This window comes from Vigna unguiculata, chromosome 1 (assembly GCF_004118075.2).
Source record: "Vigna unguiculata cultivar IT97K-499-35 chromosome 1, ASM411807v1, whole genome shotgun sequence".
NCBI classification, from domain to species: Eukaryota; Viridiplantae; Streptophyta; class Magnoliopsida; order Fabales; family Fabaceae; genus Vigna; species Vigna unguiculata.
The window spans coordinates 33,517,092-33,542,079 of NC_040279.1; the positions used below are offsets into that span (position 1 = coordinate 33,517,092).

At 28.1% G+C, this 24,988-nt stretch overlaps 1 protein-coding gene across 5 annotated transcripts; it reads right to left on the reverse strand.

Annotated features, from left to right (window-relative positions):
* Nucleotides 1–1,646: 1,646 nt before the first annotated feature.
* Nucleotides 1,647–6,246, reverse strand: LOC114193130 (soluble inorganic pyrophosphatase 4). Of its 5 annotated transcripts, none has more exons than XM_028082850.1 (11): nucleotides 6,050–6,246; nucleotides 5,887–5,911; nucleotides 5,395–5,438; nucleotides 4,897–5,041; nucleotides 3,690–3,718; nucleotides 3,169–3,234; nucleotides 2,980–3,087; nucleotides 2,670–2,735; nucleotides 2,457–2,577; nucleotides 2,244–2,325; nucleotides 1,647–2,003 (listed from the first exon to the last, which is right to left on the reverse strand). In XM_028082850.1, the coding sequence occupies exons 3-11, from the start codon at nucleotides 5,422–5,424 to the stop codon at nucleotides 1,961–1,963; spliced, it is 690 nt and encodes a 229-aa protein (XP_027938651.1). In that variant the 5' UTR covers nucleotides 5,425–5,438; nucleotides 5,887–5,911; nucleotides 6,050–6,246; the 3' UTR covers nucleotides 1,647–1,960. The 5 variants fall into 5 exon arrangements, with proteins under 5 accessions (XP_027938651.1, XP_027938645.1, XP_027938657.1 ...); XM_028082844.1 differs by having other exon boundaries at nucleotides 5,887–5,952; nucleotides 6,050–6,191; XM_028082856.1 differs by having other exon boundaries at nucleotides 5,892–5,952; nucleotides 6,050–6,190.
* Between the last annotated feature and the right edge of the window lie 18,742 nt (nucleotides 6,247–24,988).

Below are 24,988 nucleotides of genomic sequence, written 5' to 3' on the forward strand. Positions count from 1 at the left end.
ATTTAAATTTCTTTTATTAAAAATGGATTCTGGATTTTAAACTTGATCCAAATATTTGGATTGGATTTAAATCTTGATCCAAATATTTGGATCTGAATTCTAAAAAAATCCGAACTACTTTTGCTAAAAAAATGGATTTGGGTCAAAAATCTAATCCAATTATTTGGATATAAAATGGATGTGGATTGGATCATTAAATATCCAATCAATGCCCACCCCTACAAAAATGACTTACACCCATCATAACATATAAAAGAAGCATAATAAAAGATAGGAAATATCAAAATATAGCTAGTACATGATGGAAAATGGATCCAAACTACAAATATCAATTATAAATGGCTACAGCATGAGAAATGGTTTCTATAACCAAACCATGACTTATTTATATTCACACATTAAAATGATTATAAACAAATACATGCATCTTGCTTGTATACTAAATTTATTATTATAAGCAAACAGTTTAAGCTTAAATTGTAAATTTAATAAATAAGTGAAGATAACTTAACCCATTTTCATCTTCACACAAGTAAGTTGGAAGCTTGATAACCTAGGAAGCTCCGACACGGCGTCAGAGCCACGCTTCCCCGCGTCAGAGGCGCATCAGACACAGACACTTGCCGAAAGCGCACACGACACGGTGTCAGATGTTTTTTTTTTTGCCGGACACGACCTTCTCTTTGGATGCGAAAAAGACACGTTTGTGGTGTTGCAAAAAGGTGGAACTGGTGGAACGTGGCCGCTGTTGCAGAGTTGCCATCGTGGATGTCGTTGTAGAATTGCAACCGTTTAAGTTGCAGGCAAAATAAATTCACAGGGAAGAGAAGATAGGAAAGAAAAAGTTAGGTGAAAGAAAAAAAATGAAAAGAAAATATAATCATATTCTGATTAATTTAATAATTTAGTTATTTTATATAATAAATTTGTTTTAATTAGTATATAATATATGATTAATATAATATTTTATTTAAAGAAATTTTAATTTGTTTTATTAATATAATATATTATATTATAATTAATTTTAATATGATTATATAATTAATATCTTTTACTCGATACCTGTCCCGTATTTCAAATAAATATAAATAAATTACTTTATATCAAAAATAAAAATTAAAGACAACGAAACTCTTCATGTAAAATATTAGAGGAGATGACTTCTCATTGGAAGACAACGAAATTCTTCAAATTGCTAGTCTATCTCTTAATGAACTAGAAGTATTTTTTAATCAAGATAAACAAACATGATTTACATATATATTTTTTTGTTTTTCTTTTGCTAGACTTTGTTTCTTTTATAATTTATTAGATCATAAAGTATAATTGGTAGATTGATTTTTATATAAATATTAATTTTCAATTTTTTAGACTATGAATTTAATTGTTATATATATATATATATATATCCGTGTCTGTCATTCTTTTAATTTAGACGTCTTCCCGTGTCTGTGTCCGTGTCGTGTGGCTTCATAGGTTTTGAACTGATTCCAAGCCAATTCACAAACCATCACTTATCAGATGTGAGTATCAGCACTGGCTAATGCATACTGTTACTGAGCATATATATATATATATATATATATATATATATATATATATATTTTTTTTTTTTTTTCTTAACATCCTAACAAAACCAATAAAGATTAAAACACCTTGAACCTGTTCTAGTACTAGAAGAGGGAATACAAATTTATACACGGATAAAACATTCGAAATTGAACACGAAAAGATTATGCATATGCTGAGAGGCAGATACACGTGTGACTGAATTGCAGGGAAACATATTTGAAATGAAGCACATGTAAAAAACGCATGTGCTAAGAGGAAGGAACACCTGTCCAAAGTAAAATGTTTTCTTTTTATTCCAACATAATATTCATAATGCAGCCTTTTTCCAAGCAAATATCATCAATTGTTCCGCCATTCAAAATCCTTGACGTGAATCGTTCATCAACGGCTACCGCCTCAAGCTTTCTACTATGTAGTCCGCATACAAGCTCCTTCTCAACAAAGAGAAGTTTTATAAGAAACTAATACTGTGGTCGGATTGCATATGCCGATAAGATAAATATAATAACTAAAATGTTGGGGAATTTGAAAGACAGTATCTAAATTTAAAAAGCCATTTCAAAGAAAATAGAACATGGTGTACTGAATAACTTAATCCAAAACCTTTGGACCACTTGAGTTTCCAGACCGGTAATGGTTGAAGTAAAATAGTAAAGACGAGTGTTGCTTACATGGATCTCTTAATCGCTTCAAAAGCAGCTGAGGCAGGCAAAAAGTCGTTTACAGCAACTTCCTTGTTTTCATTCTTCTTGTCTATAATCCTTTATGAAGGAAAATGTATAGCATTCATTACATGCTGCACTATGATTTCATTATTTCTATAGACCATAACAAATAGAAAAATTGAGAATCAGGCGACAGAATTCGAAATTTCGGAAGGATACAGTCTTCAAAGAAGCGACGAATTTCAGCTAAACGATGTGGAGGAAGCTCCTTGATATCATTGTAATGACGATACTCAGGATCATCAGCACAGACAGCGATTATCTTATCATCTTTCTCCCCCTTTAAATCAGCACAATTAGTGGATACTAAATATTCAATAATAAAAGACGAGTTATTGGCGTGTGGTAAATTTAATGATTAATATACTAAACCTGATCAATCATGGGCATGAGACCAATTGCTTTGGCCCGAAGAAAGCAGCCAGGAAGAACAGGCTCCTGCCCAAGTACGTGGGAAGTTTAGCATCAAATTTGAACCACCAGTGCATAACATAGTAAAATAAGTTTAAGGTCGTGCTTAAAATGGATTTGAACATTAATAGAGATTACTTCATCAAGAAAATGAGACGTATAAAATCGAAGGGATGTATGTGTCAATGAAGTTCGATTGTTGCCAAGAAGAGATACACGATGCCGCTGATTTTCAAGGAAATGTTGATAATATGAATGGATATATAAATACCTGCATGATGATCAAGACATCCAGGGGATCACTGTCCTCACAAATAGTACGTGGGATAAAACCATAGTTGTGAGGATACACAACTGATGAGTAAAGCACGCGATCGATCTGTGCATAGATTAGTGTTTAGCAACTTGACTAAGTAACTGCAGAAGCAAAAATAACTGAGCAACTATTACAAGTTACAACCTTGATAAGTCCCGATTTTTTATCCAGTTCGTATTTCACCTTGCTTCCTTTCCCTATCTCAATCACCTGCGATATTCAGTCAAGTTACATTACAAAATTGAATCAAATATAAACTTAGAAAAAGATCTTAATTTTCTGTCCTTTGGAAATATAACAATATTACAACTTCACAACTTAACAAATAACATGTAAATTTATATTACCAGGGTAGTATCAGAAGTTGAAGGGGTCAAATTTTGTTTCATTATCTACAACTTAAACAACAAAGTCTACACCTACCATTTCGATAGCATTTGAGGAAAAAAGAAGCAAGAAAGAATAAATGAAAACAGAGCCGAGGACATTTTTTCTTGTTATTTGACCATATTAAACTCATCAGAAAACCTTGGTTATCCAACAAGTTCCTTGGTTCTGACCTTTAAAACCTTTTCTAAAGAAATTTACTCATCTAGGTATATGTGAACTACATGGGCCCTAGACTCTAAAATGTAATGTTTACTTCACTATTTTGTCATTCTTACACAATTGAAGATCGTTGGAGCGCCAGGTCCTGCATTGTGAAAGAAAACAGAGTTAGCTTGGAAACCAATTAAGGAAGAAAAAACGACGAAGAACAACTCAATGCAATAGAAGAACTAAGAAGACAGCCATAGGGACATTGTCGGGTAGGTATCTAAAATTATAATACCAAAGATAGATATGTTCAGGATTCTCTCAAGTGGGAACACACTCTAATGGATTTTTTACTTCCAAGGATGCATATTCCTTTCCAAATTGGTTCGGTTTATAGCTGGTCGAAGGATATATGCTTTAGTATGGAAACTGATCATAACAAGGTTCCTATTGGTGAGGTTATGCATAGCAGCGTCGGTACTTTAGTTTTTATGTCCAGCCATTGCTTGCAACATGATGACACTATGGAGCATTGGTTTTTCTCTGCCCTTTTGCCGCCAGGTTTTGGAATCGACTACCTAGTTTGACAGGAGTAGCAATTAACCCCTCATCTCTTGATTCTATTTTCGGTATTTTACATAAACAATGGAGTGAGAATGTTAAAGTGGTTTTGATGGCTGCATTCATCCATATCTCTTGACCTATGCATATGTTAATGTTGCTGCAAATCGTTGCTCCGACCGTATGCATTCTATTATCAAGGAGTTTGTCATTTTAAAAGCATTTGTTGTTGATTGTCATCCTACAAAAGCTCCAAAGATCCCTTAAATAAATTGGTTACCTCCACCTTGTTATTGATAAAGTGTAACTTAGATCGATCAGCTATTAACTCTCCTACATCAGTGTGGAGAGAAATTTTCAAGATCACAGGGCTAAGGATATGGGCTCTTTTTCAAATTTTATTATCCATCATCATTCTCTTGAAGCTGAATTACTAGGAGTGATGCATGCTATTGAGATTGTTCATAGGAAATATTGGTTTAACCTTTGGATTGAGAGTGATTCTACTACTGTAGTAAACGTTTTTTTATTATTACTGGTGAGATGGTAATCCTCCTTTGTTAGTGCTGATTTTTTTTTTTAATAAAAAACTTAATTTGCCTCCTTTTATATTCTCATAAATTTTTCGTCGTTTGGCTCCACTAGTCCCCCACTTGTATTGTTTTCTTATTCTTGAATATAATGATTGATGTTGATTGGGGTCTAAACTAATTGGATTGTAATAAACATAACAAATCACCATTTTCACCAATTTTTTAATGCTTAGTTGCTTACCAATCTCAAGGTCATGCCACGGGTGAGCAGCAACAGATCTCCTTGTCATGGATGAAATAATCCTTTCATTAAGAGGAGGATGTGAGGACTGATGAGAGATGGGATCACTCTTTGGAGTCTCCTTTGACGAAACCACGTTTGCAGTCTGAAAATAGTAATAATCACCAATACAAAAGTTTTTCCAAATATCAGTGACTAAATAGGAAATTATTTCTCAATTTATTTTCCTCACCAGGCGCAATCTCCGGCGGCTTGGCATAACATATTGTCTAAATCGCAACTATATACTACAGACACTTAAAAGATAAAAAAAGAAATGCTTACAATTGAACCTTTCTGAGATTACCAAAAAGCACGTTACTAAAAATTAATATTATATTGACATCACGAAAATATAATCACACCATATATGTATAAATTAATTAAACATTAACAGATGTCCCTTGCTTATTTTTCCAATCTAATAAAATAAGAACGAAAGCAAAAGATATTACTTACAGTTTGGGTATCCATGTCGGTTTCAACCATCACAGGTGGCAATTCTGAAACGGTAAAGAAAATAAATCTGTCATTCAGCTCCAAAGACTATCACCCACACTTCTTAATCATATATAAAATTTTAATAGATGAATCATGGAATCGAATAATTTGGTTTTGAAATCAAACCAGGACATGTTTTCCATTGTCCAAAGCGCACAAAAGGCAAACAGAAAACAGAAAGAAACCGTCAAAAAAAGAATACGAAAATGACCACCACAGATCTAATCAATTCGAATCCATAATCCACTCTTTACAGAACGGAGTTTTGAAAACCATCACACGCCACCTCATATGGTTGCGAATAGTTTGTTAAAAACGTCGCAAACACTGAAAGTTAGTGATCGGGGACACGATCGAAACCAGAACAAATCCGGCGTAGCCAGTTCCATAATCGCAAGCGAAACAGCACCGTGTGAGTGTGAAGTGAAAGCAGCGAAGAGAGAAACTCACCTCACCTGCGCAAGGGAAAGCTCGTCTGCAGAAGCAAGGTAAAGAAGTGAAGGATTGAGCACAGATCTCGAAAAGGAAAATAGAGCGTGTAAGATAAGTTAATGCTTATGCATGTCTGTGCGCAAAGAGCAGAAGAGAAAAGAGAAGAGATGACAGGGAAAACCTTTGGACGGTGCTTGATATTCTTCTGTGCAAAGGAAAGGAGCACACAAATGTAAGAAAAATAAGAAAACTGAAATTCAATTAAGGTAAGAAAATTCTAAGCCATTCTTGCTGAGCTTGCGGCAGAACAAATAAATAAATAAAAATGCTATGACATTATTTCACTCCCTTTTCCAAAATTTATGTAACTATTATTTTACCTTTTTCAAGGCAAGACATGTTTGGTTGACAAGGTTAAGAAAAATTATAAACTATTTATAATTAAATTTACATATTATTATTTAGAAAATAAAACTACTGATAGACTCAACTAATCCTTGTTGTCTTCATTCGGTTTAGTAGAATGGACTACTCCACTGGAATACGACCGAATTCTAGATTGCACTAATAAACTATTTTGAGTCTATTTAAAAATTGAAAAGAATAAATTTAAAATTAAATAAAATAATAATATTTTTTTAATTATTTAAATAATGATCACCAGCAAAAACTCATCAGTGTGCATGTATATATATCTACATTTTTTAATCTAAATAATCCAGTTTAGGAAAAATATAATTATAATAATGATTCAAATTTAGAAAGATATACGTTAGATATTTTAAGCGGAAAAGTTAAGCGATTACAGTTAAAGTATTTTATCACAAAAAATAATATTTTTATTCGTTAAAATTAAGACTATTTAATTAAAAATCACAATAGATGATAGTTAAAAGATTTATCTTCTTCTATTAAAAGATACAGTTACAATAAATGATATTAGGGAGGATTAAAAAAAAAATCCTGTATTCAATAGTATAAATAATTTTAAGAGGAATTTATTCAAATTCATTATAGTCACCTATTAAATAATGATATCAAAATTGACTAATTTTAACTTACACTATTATTTTTTTTTATTTATTTACCCACATCATTTTAGGAATTATATAATGGCCTATTAGGTGATGTCTATTTACTGTGTTTGGGCTTAATGTATCCTTTTGGAAATATAAATAAATATATTTTATTCTGTCGTAAAGAAAGTCGAAAGTATTTATCAAAACAAAATCATACGTTGAATGATGACGTTGGGGGAATAAAGGCCTCTCTACCTTTTACGTGTCATTCTGTGATTGGGTAACTTAGAGAAAAGGACAGGGACCCCTTGTTAAGAGTGACGGCGTTTTGACGGTCACGCTGCAGCTAAGATATTCTGTTACATTGACGTTTAGTTTGATGCCAAAAGAAACAAAGATATTCCTTTTTATTGGTCTGGGGCAGAGAAGATAGTCACCATCATGTGGGATGCATTTAATTTCTTCTCCTAAACACAGGCATTCCAATTTGTATGGATATATCAAAATATGTTATTTTTTTATTATAATAATAAAGGTTAAATAGTTTTTTTTATTAGTTACTCATCAAAAATTTTAATCAATTTAGTTATTTATTTTTAGAAATATACAGATTTAATTCTTTTAATCAAATTTTGTTAAGTTTATTTAACGTTTCAAACACGTTTTATGATAGTATTTGAATTAGTATTAAAACAAAAATAGGTCAAATGATGTAAACAATTCAAATATTATCATGAAATGCGCTTGAAACATCATATACACTTAACAAAAACTAGTTAAAAAAACTAAATTCACACATCTCTAAAGATGAAAGACTAAATTGGTTAAAAAATTTGAAAATGGACTAATTTCAAATTTTACTTAAACTTGAAGGACCAAAAACATATTTAAACTATTTTTTTTTAAATTAAGTCAATATATTTTCTAGTCCAATTAATAGTAACGATATTAGAAAAAGGACATTTACATAAATAACATAATGTTTTATAATTAAATAAGGTTGACTTATTAATAAAGCATAATGAACTAATTAACTAACATCATATATGTTAGTCTCATATTGTAATAATCTTCTCGGAATTTTATGAAAATAAGTTGTATTGATATTTTTTTAAGAAATTAAAAACTATTATTATAATGAAAATTATTTAAGAATTTGGATGAAATCAAAAAATTATTTATAATGAAAAAAACAAACTATTTAACCAATACGGTAAGTTATAAAAAATCATTTTTATTTAAAAAATAACTTTTCTCTTAATAAGTTTGGAAAAACAAAAATATTTTAAAATAAGAAATAATAAATAATTTTTTTATAAAACCAATAGTGAAGAATAAAATTAAAATTAAATATAAAATTTAAAAACATAAATATTAATTAAATATTATGAAAAAAAACACTTATAAATTAAATTATAGTTGTATTAATTAATTATATAATATTTTGTACTAGAATTAAAATAATGTTTAAATATAATAATAAAATATTTTTGTAAGTTTTAAAAGGTTAAAATGTAAATGAAATATTAAATATTATTACAGTAAAGTCCATTAAGACTCTTACACACAAACAACTCTTAGAATGAAATATTAAAAAAATATAATAAGTAAACTTAAAGAAAAAAAGTAAATTAAGATTTTGTATTATCAATATAAAGATAATGAGGGTGGAAGCTACCAAATTAACATTTTGTTTAAAATAATATTTAAAAAAAATAAAATTAAAAATTAAATCTAAAAATATCTCAATAAATAAATATTTATAGGATGTATTGTGTTAGAAGACTATGCACCAAAATCAGGTTAATATTCAATAACCAATCAAACTCTTTCATAAACAATCCCCAGTCCTTTTAAATAATAGTATGCGAAAGTGTACCTAAATTGATAATCGAGAATAATGTAAATTAAATGTATTTATCTTTTGACGAAGAAAAGGAAACAATAATATATGTATCTGTTTACATATGAAAACCATAACCTCTCCGTATAACCTTTATCTATTACTTATTATCTCTACAGATAATCTTCCATAACATATGTATCCTTAATCATATATAAATTTAAATTAATTATATCACTTTAATAAATTAACAAATAAAATATAATGAACTAATAATCGTTAACATGGTCTACTTGTGTTAAAAACAATCTCAAACTCAATTGACTATTTGTATTTTGATAAAACATTGAGACAGATGCAGAGATATATAAATAAAAAGTTAATCATAGAGAAAAAGAAAAAAAAAATTAGAGATGGATCATTATCCGTTACTATCTCCAAGTACCACTCAATTAATGGACACTATGGACTTGGACCACCAATTACCAACGTCCACAAGCTGCCACCATCAACCCCCTTTCATGTTACTGATAGTGAAGTTTGTGATGTGGGGGTTATGGGAGAGGAAAAGAGATGGATTTCATAAAGAGAAGATATGGGATGGAGAAGAAGGGGTTGGTTATGGCAGAAAAATATATAAGTGTAATATAAAAACTCTTTTTGCAATACTTCAATTTTCACGTCGATGCATCATAACAAAAACTTAACTAAGTTCAGTTGTGAAATTTGTCATGGTGATCCTTAACCATCTCACAAGTTATGATGTGTAAGATGGTTGTATATTAAAATCTTTTGTTGGAGTCTGTCATAACCCCTGTTTTTTTTTTTTGGACCATTTGCTATGGTCACAATGATAAGAAATATAAGAATGTTTCAATTCCTGTTTGGTTAGGAACAATGTCAAGTTTTTAGGTAATGTATCTTTAGCCAACACGTTTAGTTTGATTGGGAATTTGGTTGGATTAAAGCTTTGTTAGTGGAGTGTCACCCTAAAAAGCTCCAACATATTCAAGTTGAGTCCTTATTGTGTTAGATAAAATGCAATTCAAATTGTGATGGCCATGATGTGACCAAAGAGCTAGATGTGGACTTTAGTGCAAATATCTTTGGGTGTGTGTTACATCATAGAGTCTAGAATCCCATCTTCAGAGAATTCATGGAATGGGCTTTGCTTCCTGCACCCCTTAAATTTCAATTTCTCACATATACTTTCACATTTATAATATGGGAGCCAGTGTGAAGCGTAGTCCTATATTGAATGTACCAAATAAAGATGAAGACTTATAAATTCATCGTTTTAAAATTTTGGGATTAAGAGTGATGTCAATCATTTATGTATAAATTGAGTTCATGTCTTATTAATGTTACATTTTTCTCATGATCTTCTATCGTAAGACCCATAAAACATTCTTTATTGAGGAAAGTGGATGGATAGGGTTTAAGCGCAGTTGATGAGGTTTTGTTAATTAGGTACTCAAGAACACTGGATTTTAACTAATTCTAATTATCTAACAACCATACCAATGAATTAATAACGGTTTCCAAAAATAGTTATCATTTTTAAAATATCATTCCTGATACGAAATAGTTAAAAATTACTTCTAAATTATATTTTTGAAACATGGGAGAGATGGTATATTATTAGAAGGTTGGAGATTTATACGAACTAAGATATCAAATCATAGTAATAAAACAATTTGTATTTCTAAATTTTTATTTACAGTATCAAACAGACATTATTCGTCTATACTTACTCAAAATGTATATAAAATAAATAAATAAATAAATAAAATACTTTCACTTCAAATCACGTTAAATACCACCGCATTATCGAACCTAACATGTCTTTTCCATCATAATCGCACCATTAAAAAAATACACGGTCTATAAATAAAAACATGTAATAGACATTCTAAAAATGGAAACTAATAATATAAACGATCAACGATTAAGTAATTATTTAAAATATTTTAACACATACATATAATTTTTTAATAACTTACTCCATTTCCTGTCCAATGAAATCACTATAATATTATTTTGGAGTATAATATTTTTGATTCTCTAGTCTCTGAGGATGGGGTGTATCTTTTGTATAATAGAAATAGAAAGGTTTGTGCATGCTCCACTTTCCGTTATAGAAATGTTGGGAAGACGTCTTTTCTTTATTTTGATTGTGATGATTCGGATATGCGATGGGGCAATATAGTTGTTTTCTCTTTCACTAACATAGAAATAGAGTTGATGGTGGACACAACACAACACAACACATCCTTAAAGCACATCCAATCCGATTGAAGACAAAGACATGCATGAAAACATTGAGTCGTTATGGTATTAGAAAGAAGAAGGATTATGCATGGAGAAAAGTTGGATTGGATTGGATAAACCGCGTGAACCTGCCATCACATCGATCGCAATCGCACGAACAATACTTTTTATGATTTGGATGCGAAGCCAGGGACATACACACTCATCTCTCTCTCTTTACATATTCAGTCAATGATAATGCAAATCATCACCCCATCAAATATCACACCTGATGTTCAAATCAATATTTTAACAGTTCATCCCAAAGAAAATAAACATAATACCAAGGAAAAAACAACCTTTTCACGTAAGACCTTGTAATCATGGGGTTGGATACATGCAATAAACATTCCTAGGTATAAGTCAGTAGTATCATACTGGTGTGTGTGTAATAAATGTTCTTGAATGAGTGTCTTTAAGATCCTACTCCTTTTCATGCATACTCTACTCAGTCTTATTAAATGACATATTTATGTTCTTTCACTGTACCTTTGCTTGTGTCAACAAACCTTTGGATTGGGTTGAGTGGATAGACTATATTCAACTATATCTGATTACTTGTTCTAGTGTATCTCTTACACTCGGATTCCATAATTTTCATTTTCTCCATTATATACATTCTTAACATTTATTTCTTCTACTCACGACTCCCTTTTAAGCTACTTTCTTTTATACCTTTGAATTGAATTTCGACATAGTTTCATTTTAAAAATCTCATCAATTAAAAACATCTCATGACAAAATTTAAACTATTATAATTGTAAATATGATATATATATATATATATATATATATATATATATATAAACATAACCACCGTCTCTCAACATTATCATATCATTAATATTTTTTATCAGCATTATCACATCATTCATATATTATTCTTCTATTGATTAAAACAACCATAATTTATAATTTCCCCAAATTCTATGAAAAGAAAAAAAGTATATAGAATTTATCATGGAAAAAATACAACTTACACAAATTAAAATTATGATTATATATTGATTTACTCATTGTCACTTCCCCAGTTATATAATGTATTTGTAAGAGTATTACTAGTCAATCGATTTTTATAGAAAGAACGTATATAATTTACATTTATAGAAATTTTGAGTTTATGTTAAATGAAAAATTAATTAGTTATATAACAAATAAGTAATTAGTTGAAAATTATAGAAAGAATATAGGGAATTTATATTTCTAGATGAAATTTATATGAATTAAAAAATGGTTTAGTTATAAATTTATTTATAGTTTAAAAAAGTAATTCTTCGTTTACTTATATATTATATTTTTAATGTAATAATCAGGTATTACGTACCCTAAGAAAGACAATGTGAAAAATAAGAATTAATAATATATAAACAATTAAATTTACACACATAACCAAATGAGAATCTGGTTCATCAACAATTCATACATATTATTATAATATAATGGGTGCAAGGTGGTTGTTTTAGTTTGAAACTATTATTTTCTTAAAAGATAACTTTCATACTGAAAGACACAGAGTATGTGTCCGTGCAGGAACTAAGTAAAAAAGCAATTGCACATTGCCGAAAGATGCGAAAGATGCAAAACGAAAAAGAAAAATCACAATAGTGTTATTTTCTTGAATCCGGACCTTTCATTTAAATTCAACCTATTATTCTATTTTGAAATTTTCGCATTAAATATCATTATAAGAAAAATTCTAAATAATGTTTAAAAAATAATTTTTTAATTAGATATCAATTTAAAGACTAATTATTTTGATTGTCAAAATTTATTAATTAACTATGTTAGTGATTAATTTAAATAATAATTTATAATATAACTTATTTTAATTACCAATTTAGAGACTAATTATAATTTTTTTAAAATATTTTAGTTAATAACTTTTAATTTATAAATTGATATATAAATTAATCATCATAATAATTAATTATTTTTTATAATTAAAATTGATTATTATTTAAAAATTTTCTATATATAATTTAAAAAATGTATTATTTTCTGACATTAATAAAACTTAATTTACTAATATATTTTATTAATAAATTTTAGAATTTTAATTATGGATAAAATATTAGCAAGTAATGTATTGATCGGTAAACTAAAACTTTTATTTATTAACAATTTTTTTTATGAGAAATGGTTACGTAAAAAAGTTGCTGATAATTTATAATTTTAATTATCCATTAAAATTCGTCAAAAAACTTTATCGGAAAAATAGATATTAAAATTTCTGGTTTGTATTTTGACCATAATAAAATTCATTGTATTGATTTTTCGATAATTAATTTCTTCTTTAAATTTCATAGATAAATCTATCGATAATATATTCTTTTAGAATTTGTTGATAAGCTCGTTGGTAATTAAATATTGAAAATGATGGGTAATTTCATTAGTAAATTCGTTGAGAAAATGGGTACATTTTTTTCTCAAAATTTAACAAAATACCTATTATAAATTAATTAGAGATGAAAACAAAATCACGATATTCATGGGCTAAAATTAGAGCTGTCAAAACGGATAAACCGACTCGACCCACCACGGGTTGATGATTTAGTGAGACAATCCAATCCAACTCACTTTTTAGCAAGCAAAAAAATTCGAACCCGGCCCAGCCCACCACGGGTTGGCGGGTCAAACGGGTTCACTTAATTAAAAAAATATTATTTTTTATTTATTTTCAGTCAAAACTAAATTGTAATTCTAATTAAAATCTAAATAAATTTTAATACAATCCAAATACAAACCAAAATAAAAAAAATACAAATTATGTATTTGTTGGATAAAAAAACAACTTAACATGACTCAAATGTAAAATCCAACTTAATAAAGAAAAATAAAAACACTTGTGTAACCCTTTTATCTGCGGGTTGGTGAGTCAATCCCGGCTCACCATGGGTTCAACCCGGATGAGCCGGATTCTAAATGAGCTGGGTCAAAAATCAACTCGTATTGAAATTTGTAAAAAAATTTCAACCAAACCCAGTCCGAACCCGTAGTGAGCTGGGTTGACTCGCGGATTCTAACTCATTTTGACAGCTTTAACTAAAATTCGTTGATATTATAAATAAATATTTACTAATGCATAATAACTTATTAATTTTAGCTGACAATAATTATCGAAAAGATTTTCTATTGATAAAATTTATTAACAAATATTTTATCAACTAATATTTTACCGTTAATAATTTTAATTTACGATGAATTAATCTATTACTAACAAATTTTGCCCATTATTAGTGAATCCATTATTTTCTTAGCGATAAAATCACAAACAAATAAAAGACATTATTAATCAGATCAGATGCAAGAAATCACATAATATATTCTAATTCAACCCTTTATCCTAACTCCTTTTTAGTACTATAATTTTATGGTAAACTTTAATTCCTACTACCTTGAACTCTTTCAACAAATCAACGACATAATAATATTCTCACAATTAATAAAATTTGAAATAAAAAAATGGGAAAAAGGAAAATCATAGTATGCACTATGAATAAGGAGAATCATGGCTATAAAGATAGGATCATTTTGAAGGAGTGAAAACGAGATGATGCTCGAAGCTTTATAAGGAAAAACAACATTTGTTGGAACATGTTTTCTTGAAGAGAAAATTTCCCTTTTTCGTTGGAACAACTTTACTTAGTATGTTACATGATATAAATTTATATTTTTTTATCGTGTATAGAAAATTTCAACAAAATAACAAAAAAATGTTAATATTTTATTGTTTACATATATTGTTAATGAACTTATATAAACCAATGTTAATATAAGGTATATTTTCCCACTATCAGTATCTATTTTATTTTCATATTTCCTTATGAACACTATAACTATTTATTATTCACATTAAACATTGCACAATTTTCGAGTTACAATTTTTAATAATCTTATTTGTGGAAGTAAAACAACTCACTATTCTTTGTTATTTCAACTTACACGTTAATTTAATAACCACTTATTTGTAAATAAATGAGTATAAAAAAGGATATTCTGAAAACACAAAAATTCCCCAAAAAAAAACTTAACTATTTTTACAAAGAAATACCACATCAAAATTTCAGAATATTAATAATACTAAATTTAATGTCGTGAGCTTAGAAACATCTTCCTTTGTTTCTTATTGTAGTGGATGATGGAATTGAGTTATTTTGCTTACTTCAACGCATGCAAATTTAAAATTTTAAAACAATTCACACCTTTTAGATAATTATGCATCCTGAAGCATAAAATAAATGAATAAATAAAAAGTTCGTTAAATTTGGCGAAAATATAAGAAGAAAAAAGAGTTCAATTTTGAAAAGTTGTTACTATAAAGATTTCCATGCTTTTAATTAAAAAGAAACCATTTGGAAACGAATTTAGATTCTTTAATAATTTTTTTTATACTACTATTTTTTTATTATACTTTCTTAATATATTGATTATCACTAATTTTAACGTTTAAAAATATATTAAAAAATATTTAAAATATTGGTGTAATGTATTTTTAATACCCAACCGATAACAACACCAAACAAATAAGTAAAAAATCTAAACTTGAAACGAAACCAAGTAATGTGAAATTCGTGACCTTTAATCGTATGACAATGTATTTTTTCATGAAAAATGAAAATTACAGTGCTAATAGATTGATTTGCAAAAATAAAAAAAATGCAGTAATTTTAATTAAAGAGAAAAATTTTATTCTATACTTTTGAATAATACACCTACGTGTTCACCACTTGCTGGGTCCCGAGAAGGGATGTGGTCACGTGGCAATGTTTGGTAAAAGCATAGGTCAAAATGCAAAGTAAAACCACATTGCGAGGGCTCTACCTCGCTATTGGAGAACAACCATGCTCTTTACCTACGAAATTACCATATATAAACCCTTATAAAATTTAGAAATTAAGCAATGTGAGACTAATTGACTTTTACAATACCATAACGCATAACATGATCTAGCTTGTGGAATTAGTTCATTGTTGTTCTCTTATGTTTCCATGAGTAGTGAAGTGAGAAAAAGTTATTTGAAACATGGTTTTAAAGAAGGTTTTTCGAAGGAAGATGTAGATTGGCAACAAAATACCGAAGTGGACCCAAAAGGTTTCATGGAAATAAATGATTCGCGGAGATTAATTGTGTGAAGGGACAAATCAAAAATTGGGTACTTGGAATCTTAGATATTATTTGACTATTTGTTTGCCACAATGAAGGTGAATGACTACATCTCATGTGTGTTGTGTCTGGTCCCATCATCCTTAGGTTTTAAAGCTACAAACATATCAACATGGAAATGAGTAAGCACCGATCAACACAACAACAAAAGTAGAAACATTTCAGGTATACGCCACTTACTGTCTTTGGATGTTCAACACATACATTTTACTCATATACAACTCGGAAGTTTATTCATACACTGTTAAGGGATTCCAACTTAACTACTTGTCTTCATATACGTGGATGGAAAACACAAGTATAAATCTAAATTAATAAAAATGAAAAGTTAGTCTTTCCGGTATAGGGACCTAGCAACCGTCTCAAACACTAAATTTGTCTATTTTTCTCTCGTAGTAGCTTCTACCGTTCGTTCTGCTTTTCTCTTCTTCTGCTCGGTTGTCCAAACGATCGAGATACTTATCTATAAGGTTCCAATGTTTAAATCAGTTAAAGTCCGTTTAGATGAGTGCAATTAATGTTGTAATAAATGCGAAATAAAAGTCCTTACCAACTTACCTTGGACTCTTATTTATAGTTTTTGACATGGGCTATGATTAAGGTTTTCTTAATCATGACTCAATTGCTTTGTAAACTTGATTACTGATTTGTATTACTTTAATTGACTGATTTAGTTTTGGTGCAGCCGCCTAACCGGAAGGCCGTGCATTCCGTCAAAGGTCTCCATAATTATGTTATGACGACCAAATTCCACTAGAATGAACAACGGTGGTCGTTCGGGTCGTGAGCTCTCTTTAATCACTCCGGAGAAATTGTCATATCAACAACCCAAGAGATTGTCTGCCTGTAGCGGGCAGCCTTCGACCACTTATCTTTGGACCGCCTGATCGATGGTCTGACTAGAGATGTAAATAAGTCATACGGTACAGTTAGAATATCATATAAAGAAGAAAAAGACTTATAAATTTATTATTTTAAGATTTTTAGTTAAAAATGACATTAATAATTTGAAAGTAGTGGACTTAAGCCTTATTAATATTGTATATTTTCCATAAATTTTTCTTAAAATACTATCACGTGAAAGTGTTCCAAATACTCAAACTAAGAAGACATCTGATCTATAAATATCAGAATATTACCATAACTATTCTAATATATTTTCATGGTTATTAATATTAATGGTAAAATTTAAAAGACGTAATCGAATTTTCAAACAGAGGAGTTGAGGAATCCGCACCTAACATAACAATCGATACTAAAGTCAAGGAATTGGAGACAAAATTGTGTGTTCTATTACATGTGATATCAGAACCATTAGTTCTAACCTCTCACCAAAGATGTAATACAAAATGTTAATTCTGGTGAGCACATTATAAATTGTTTCACTTTCTTCTTTGGCTAGAACCTAGTACTAAGTTGGTAATCATACAATAGCAAAACAATTATTCTATCACTAATATACCTACAAACAAGAGTATAAAATTTAAATAAAAATATAAAATATACAATCAATTTCGGTGGATTAAGTCCCCATATATATTCGATAAAAATATTATTACTCAACATAATATTTTTATGTTAAAAAGTATAAATCTTTTTCATGATACACCCAATAGATTTATTAAGTTGTAGTACATTTATTAAGTTATGGTGACAATACATGAATATACTCTTTATTTTTAAAAAGAATTTATATTTTATATATTTTTTCATATTATTCGATGTGAAACTTTGATGAATGTGAGCATAAAAAAATAAAAAAATAGTAACTTATAAGTTTTTTTTTCTTGAATTATGGAAACAAGTTAAGAAATTCCTAAAATAAATTTGTATATATCCAAATTATCTAACTTACAAAACACATTAAAAAAAAACATTAGTTATCCTATTTTATAGTTTATAGGGATTAAGATTTAGGGTATGTTCTTTTCGGGTATGGGTTTGGAGGAGAGTGTGAAGATGAATTTGTGTGGATTTGAATAGATGAATTTATGTGTTTTTTGAGTGAATTTAGAGGATAAAGTGAGTGAATTTGGAGATAAGTTTGATGAAAGTTAGTGAAAGATTTAATTGATATGATAGATAAAATAAATTGTAAAAATAGATAGATTTAGAAAATTACCAAAATACCCTTAATGAAAAAAGAGAATTATTTTGTAATTTGATGTTATAAAAATAATTATAAATAATAAATACGAATTAAAAATAATATTAAAATTATATGAAATTTTAAAATAAAAAAATTTAAATTTTTATGAATGTAAACAAAACTTATACAATTAAATTTTAAAAAGATTATATATATATATAACTCAGTTTTTCCATCACCACAAATTTAAATTTCTTTTTTATCATGAATCTTTTTTATCATGAATCATGAACTTGAATCAATTTTATTATTATAAAAAGAGGGATATAAAGGTAAAATGTTGAATAATGTACGCAAATCTATAATGGAATTTTGGTATCATCCCGCAAATCCATTGCTGTCATCATTCGCAAATCATCTTTATCGAACACAAAATCAATTTTATACCCATCTCTCCAAATCAGTTGATTTATTGAATCTTTTCAAACGAACACACCGTTAGTGATTAAAATATGTTGAATAACAGAATTAGAGTTATTTTAACTTAAAATTTAGTTACGATGGAAAAATTTAGATCTAAAATCTCATTTTTAAATTTTGTTTTTAATAAGTATTTTTTCTATGAAGAAACAATTTTTTGAATTGGACATTAATGATTCGTTTGTTTTGAGATAAAATATTAGTTTTTTAGTTTTAATTGTCAAATTGTCAATTGATTTTTAATTCATTCCATATTTTTGAAAATTTGGATAAAAAAAGAAAAAGAAAATAATTCCTGATTTTATGTACAAAAACTTACGAGCAAGAGCCAAATAAAAAATAAAATTTCAAAAAATAATTATACATGATGACGAAACATTTTTGTTAAAATATCAAACCCTGAATGTGAATATTTCTGTTAAAATATCTAAAACTTAATTTGGTAGATATAGGAGAACATCATCACCACATCAGAATGTACAAGATAAAAAAGAGTAAGAGAACACGATAAAATGTTGTCATGACTGTCCAAAGTATTCAAATCTTCAATGGATGCTAAAAATTTTAAACAAGATGCATAAACATGACCAAAACAAAAATGCCACAATTAAAAAGACAAACGAAACAAAGACAAGATGAGACGAGGGTACCAATACCAGATAATGGAACTGAATCACTATTAGCCGTTACAAATGACATGAATGACTTAAGTGATAACGAAACAAAAAAGGTAAATGATGTGACATATGATTAGTGATACCTGAATCAATGATCCATTTGTCAAAAGATATATTTGATGATGATGTTCCTTGAGCAAGATTGTGTTAGCTTGCGGCTGGGAAACAATAGAAGAAAAATGATATGACATATGATTAGTGACACCTGAATCAACTATCCATTTGTCAGAAGATATATTTGATGATGCTATGTCTTGAGATTGCAAGACTATGTTGGCTTGTGCCTGGGAAATAATAAACTTTTGAAGTCTAATTTCCTTTGTTAATAATTCATTAACAACATCATCAACAAGACAGAATGCTATGATGAAAAATTGAACCACACAAACTTTCAAAATCATTACGCAAGGCCATAAGAAATTTAACCAAATGTTGATCATTATACCCTATAAGTAATATACGGTACAAAAACCCTCAATTCTATAAGCTCAGTCAAGACAAGTTGGTCCCGTATGGTTGTCATGGTAAAATAAAAGTCATGAATGCTCATGTAATTTTACTTCAGTCCATGCATATATGTCTCAAGTTTATATTGTTTGGAAAAATTAGACTATGTATACAATCGAGATAAGTGATCTCATATCTCCTTTGCTGTATCAATCAATTTTGCTTTTAACACCTGAAACATAACCCCACTGGACCACATAAGCATAATTTACGAGTCGTTATATTAAATCAAATACAAAACAGAAATGTGAACATTTAGTGTTTAGGAAAGAGGAACTATTAAAGAATCTCATCTCAATTATGGATTGTTTGAGACACTATCACCGAATCTTCTTTCTTTCTTAGAGTCACATTTGGATTTCCAACAATCTCTCTCTCAAGTGTGAATATCTTCTTACTGGTACTTCCCTCTCGAGCGAAAACATTTTAAGCCACGAGTTTTCATCCTTATATGATGTTTAACTTTCTTATTTGTACTCGATGTGAGACTTAGACTCACACTTGCATTTCAACAAATTAACATTAACAGAAAGTTTCATTTAGAGTTCATTTAACACTGAACACAACTTTATGTTCATAATTTAGATTATCAAAATTCTTTACCATATGGGTCATATATTGTTTCTGCACTTTGCGTAAATAGGATAAAGTGATAAACTTACGTGCAGAGTTTAGAGAAGCATTAATGAGCTAAAGTTTGATTTTGAGTTCAAAATTTGGAATCTTAAACCAACACTAAAACCAAAAGGAAGAAATTGTATCAGTTTTGGATGTGAAATTCATAAGAATCAGATCGTGCTTTCGGTCGACACCATTTTTTCATCACATTTAATATTAAAAGAAAGATCAAACATACTTTTTTTTTTCTTTTTTTTTGTCCTTTCTTCTTTATTTCAATTGAAAACACGTAAGTTTTGAATCTAACCAATGCCGTTTTTCATTACCCTTCAATTTATGCTAATGCCTTTTCAATCTTTTGTGTTTTGGTCCTTAAAATCAGTAGAAAAGACACCATAAAGTCAAAATTCCAATTAAAAAGGACCAAAGGTATACGTGCGTTCTAAATCGGTAGTTCTAGGTATAAGATTTTATTTATTTATTTATTTGGAACCCCCTTCTCTATCTAATTATTAAATTAAAAATTGTCGGCATTTTAACATCGGACATTACAAATTTATAAAAAAAAAAAACATGTCTTATTCATTTGGTTGGTGAAAAATTAGAGAAAAAAAAACAGAGATAATTGAAAATCTGTTATATTATTTTTCATTCATTTTTTATCGTCTCTTCTCTATTTTTTCTTGTATTAATATTTTAACATCTATTTAACTTTCACATGTTTTCACGCATTTTTTTTATTCTGTTTACCGTATTTTTTTTCCCTATATCAAACGTTATCTTAGTTTAATTGATTTTAAATTAAAATTGGGAGTGAGTACTCAAAAGAATGAAGGTGAATGACATATTTGTAAAGTTAAAGAATAAAGTGATGGTTTAAAAAGATTAAAGAGAAAATAAAATTGGGGCATAGAAAAGAGGAGTTTATTCCGTTATTATTTGAGGGACCCGCGTTGAGTAAGATTCCAATTTTCATTGACCAGCGCATGAACTGAACAACAGTGAATGCTTTGGGAATCCCAATATCCCAATCTTATCATCCTCTTCCCACATCTCCAATACTATTTTTATCAATTCTCATGTTTTCAATGTTGCTCCATATTCTGTTCTTAACATATTCTGTTATGAATTAATATTTGGATATTTTGAATAAAAATACATGTGTGAAAATGTTAAAAATTATAATGTAGTCTACATAATCCAATTTCTTTGATAAAGACATAGGATTTGTGGAGAAAGCCACTAAGTTATATTAGGGTATATACACGCGAAAAGATAAGTGTGTGTATGCAATTTTTTTAAATATGTGTGATATTAATAGGTGATAATAATGTAATATTTTTAATAAGTTAATATATAAAATAAAATTATATTTATTAAAAATAAAATGAAATATATAATAAAAGATGGGGGAATAATTGTTGATAAATAGAAAAAAAGAAGAAGCAAAAGATATCAATAATTAAACTATCAATTTTTTTTTTCTCAGGTCAATATTAATTAGTAGATACAAGATGCAAGTACATTGAAGATGATTGGTCATGTTACACTTCAAATTGGACTTTATGAAATGTTTATGGCAACAACTTATTAAATCAATCATCCAATTTAGGTTATCATCCTTCACACTTCACATAAAATTAAAGATATGGATCTTTGACATGGTGTACTTGGGACAAAATCTTACACTTCATTTGTAAATATAATATAATTCTAATATAGGCTATAGCAACAATGAGGTTTGTGATTCTTGTCATTTGGCAAAATCATATAGATCGTGAATCGGAGTTAAATGATTATTTTTTGTGTGTATATCTTTAATTTTATTCTTTAAGTAACTATTGAAAACTAAAATAATTGTATTATTAATTTTACTTTGTAAATAATACTTTTCAAATTTAATAATTTTTAAACTTAATTACTTTTTTAACTTAAAATAATATTTTATAATAAAAATATTAATTTTAGGATAAATAAAAACTATCTACAACTAGTGAAGAAATATGTGTTTCGCCACATGTGTGTCTACTTTTATTTTATGATTATAAAAAATAAAAAATTAATTATCAATATTATTACTAAAATAAAAGATGTTATTAAATTTATATAAAATATATTCTTAAAAAATAAATACGAAAGTAGATACAAAATTTAAAATTTAAAGGATAAAATATATTTTATTAAAAGAGTAAAATTGATAGTGAGCAGTTATAAGAAAATATCTCTTTTATATACACTTAAGTTATAGATAGACAAAATTATAAAATTATAAAAATTATTTATATTTATTTTATTGTTTAATAATTATAAATAATAATAATTTAGTATTTTTGTTATTTATATTAATTTTATAATTGTAAATAATGTTAATTTTTTGTTAGTTTTTTTTTATTGTTATAAGAAAAAAAAAAAACCTACTTACACATGCATTTCCACTAGTATTTATAATGCTAAATCAAATAAGGTGTAACTTTCATAATATTTTTGTCTTGAAATTCAATATTCAATGATTGATATTATAATGCGAGATAGACATACAACCTAGTTTGCAAGAACAAATGTGAGACAAGCTAAGTCGTTTAGTTTATTGATCCGCTCCACACAACCTATTGTGCACATGGCATCTCTAATGAATTAATCTACATTTGACTCGCATAGCCTGCGTTGATTTAAATTTCTAAATTTACCACCACAAGAATAACATATCGTGATTGTTTCTTTTGATCAACTTGCTCATTTCTATTTTTTTTAATTCATTCAAAAGTAATTTGTTTATTTGTGTTCAATCTATTTGAGAGTAGCTCTCTCATTTGTGTTTGAGTTCAATATCATTTTTATTTTTAACCTGCTTCTTCTACAAAATTAAAAATTATAAAATTATGAATATTATTTATTTAAAAAAATTGATTTATAAAATTTATTACTTTTATTAAAAGAATTAAATAAATATAAAGTTATTAAAATTCTGCATTCTAATATTTCATGTTATTGTGGCATCCCTTATGAACCCATACTCATTAGGTATTTCTCACAAACTTCCATACTACACTTTAATTCTACAGGGAAGGACAATCTATAACGGCTCCAACAATTAAGTTAAAATGAGTCTTCGAGTGTTTGTACAAATCTGCTATACATACTTCAATGCCTTTTTTACAGCCATCTCCTTCGGAATGTGAATTGATAGAATCATTATTTTCATCTTACGTTAGATCTTTTTCTTCTGTCATGTTAATAGGAACTTTGAACTGTGATTGACAGTTATTATGGGTGTGTCAAGAGCCGTCACAAGATTTAATTACTCATTAAATCTTTTCTTTAGTTTCTTCATATGTTATTTAATCTCTACACAATTACTTTAAAATCCATTCTGAGATTCTGTTCCACGTTGTTGAAAAACCTTAACACAGTTGATCATGAATGATGTGGGGTCAACATGTGTTGTGCTTTGTTTCATTCGCTAGTACTGTATGTTTTATGAGATTCATGATGCATCGGGGATTGATTCATCCAATATATTCCAATACTTAGTTCTTAAACATTGTACGTCTCTCTACATATCTTTGTGCATCAACAATTAATATCACTCATCATGATAACGTAATCATCCTAAAAAGCTTAATTATTCAGAAATCATGGATTAATAGTAGTACTCCTTGATAGCACGATCGTGTTGACCACAATGATCTTCACAAAAAGAAGAAGAAAGAGGGACAAGTAGAATGGGAGGGGATGCTCACATTCTATACAAACAAAAAAATCTAAATAATAAACAATTTTAATAACGAAAAATAATTAAAGATAGTTTCTATTATAAATAATTAATTTATTATAAATTAAAACTTTTTAATATTTAAAATAGTCTCTATTATAAATAAAAAAATATAATTGAATTATGAATTAATTACTAAATTAATCTTTAATCTTAATTATCAAAATTTTGAATATCAAAAGAAATTGTCATAATTAATTAGAGATTACTTTAAATATTAATTCTTTTAGTCGTTAATAACTAACGTTAGAGATTGATTCACATATCAGTTATAATTTTTTACTCATACTCATAATATACCTATTTTAGTAGATATCAATTATTTTTAGTTTATAAATTCGTCAATACAATGAATAATTATTTTGTTTTAAAATTGGTTGTTGTTTAAATATTTTCTTGCTTCGATGAAAACTTAATGATCTTGTTTGTAAACGTAAGGGGCAATTAAACATAACAATAATGCAAACACAAGAACATAAACAAACACACATAACCATCATGTTAGGGCGACATCATCCACGATTAACAATATTAAGTTTTTTTAATTGTAGTAACTAAATAAAACTAAAAGTGTTTCATTGTGTTCTGCACTACACACAGATAAAGAATGAAGTTGAAGCATTCTGTAATAGTGAAAGAGAT

Excerpts from the sequence above, each read along its gene's own strand:
- LOC114193130 (XM_028082850.1), bottom strand. The coding sequence starts at position 5,424 with ATGGTTGAAACCGACATGGATACCCAAACT. Across the intron at positions 2,736-2,979 it reads ATGTCTTGATCATCATGCAG|GAGCCTGTTCTTCCTGGCTG; the intron begins GTATTTATATAT and ends GTACTTGGGCAG. Across the intron at positions 2,326-2,456 it reads TCGTCGCTTCTTTGAAGACT|ACAAGAAGAATGAAAACAAG; the intron begins GTATCCTTCCGA and ends AAAGGATTATAG.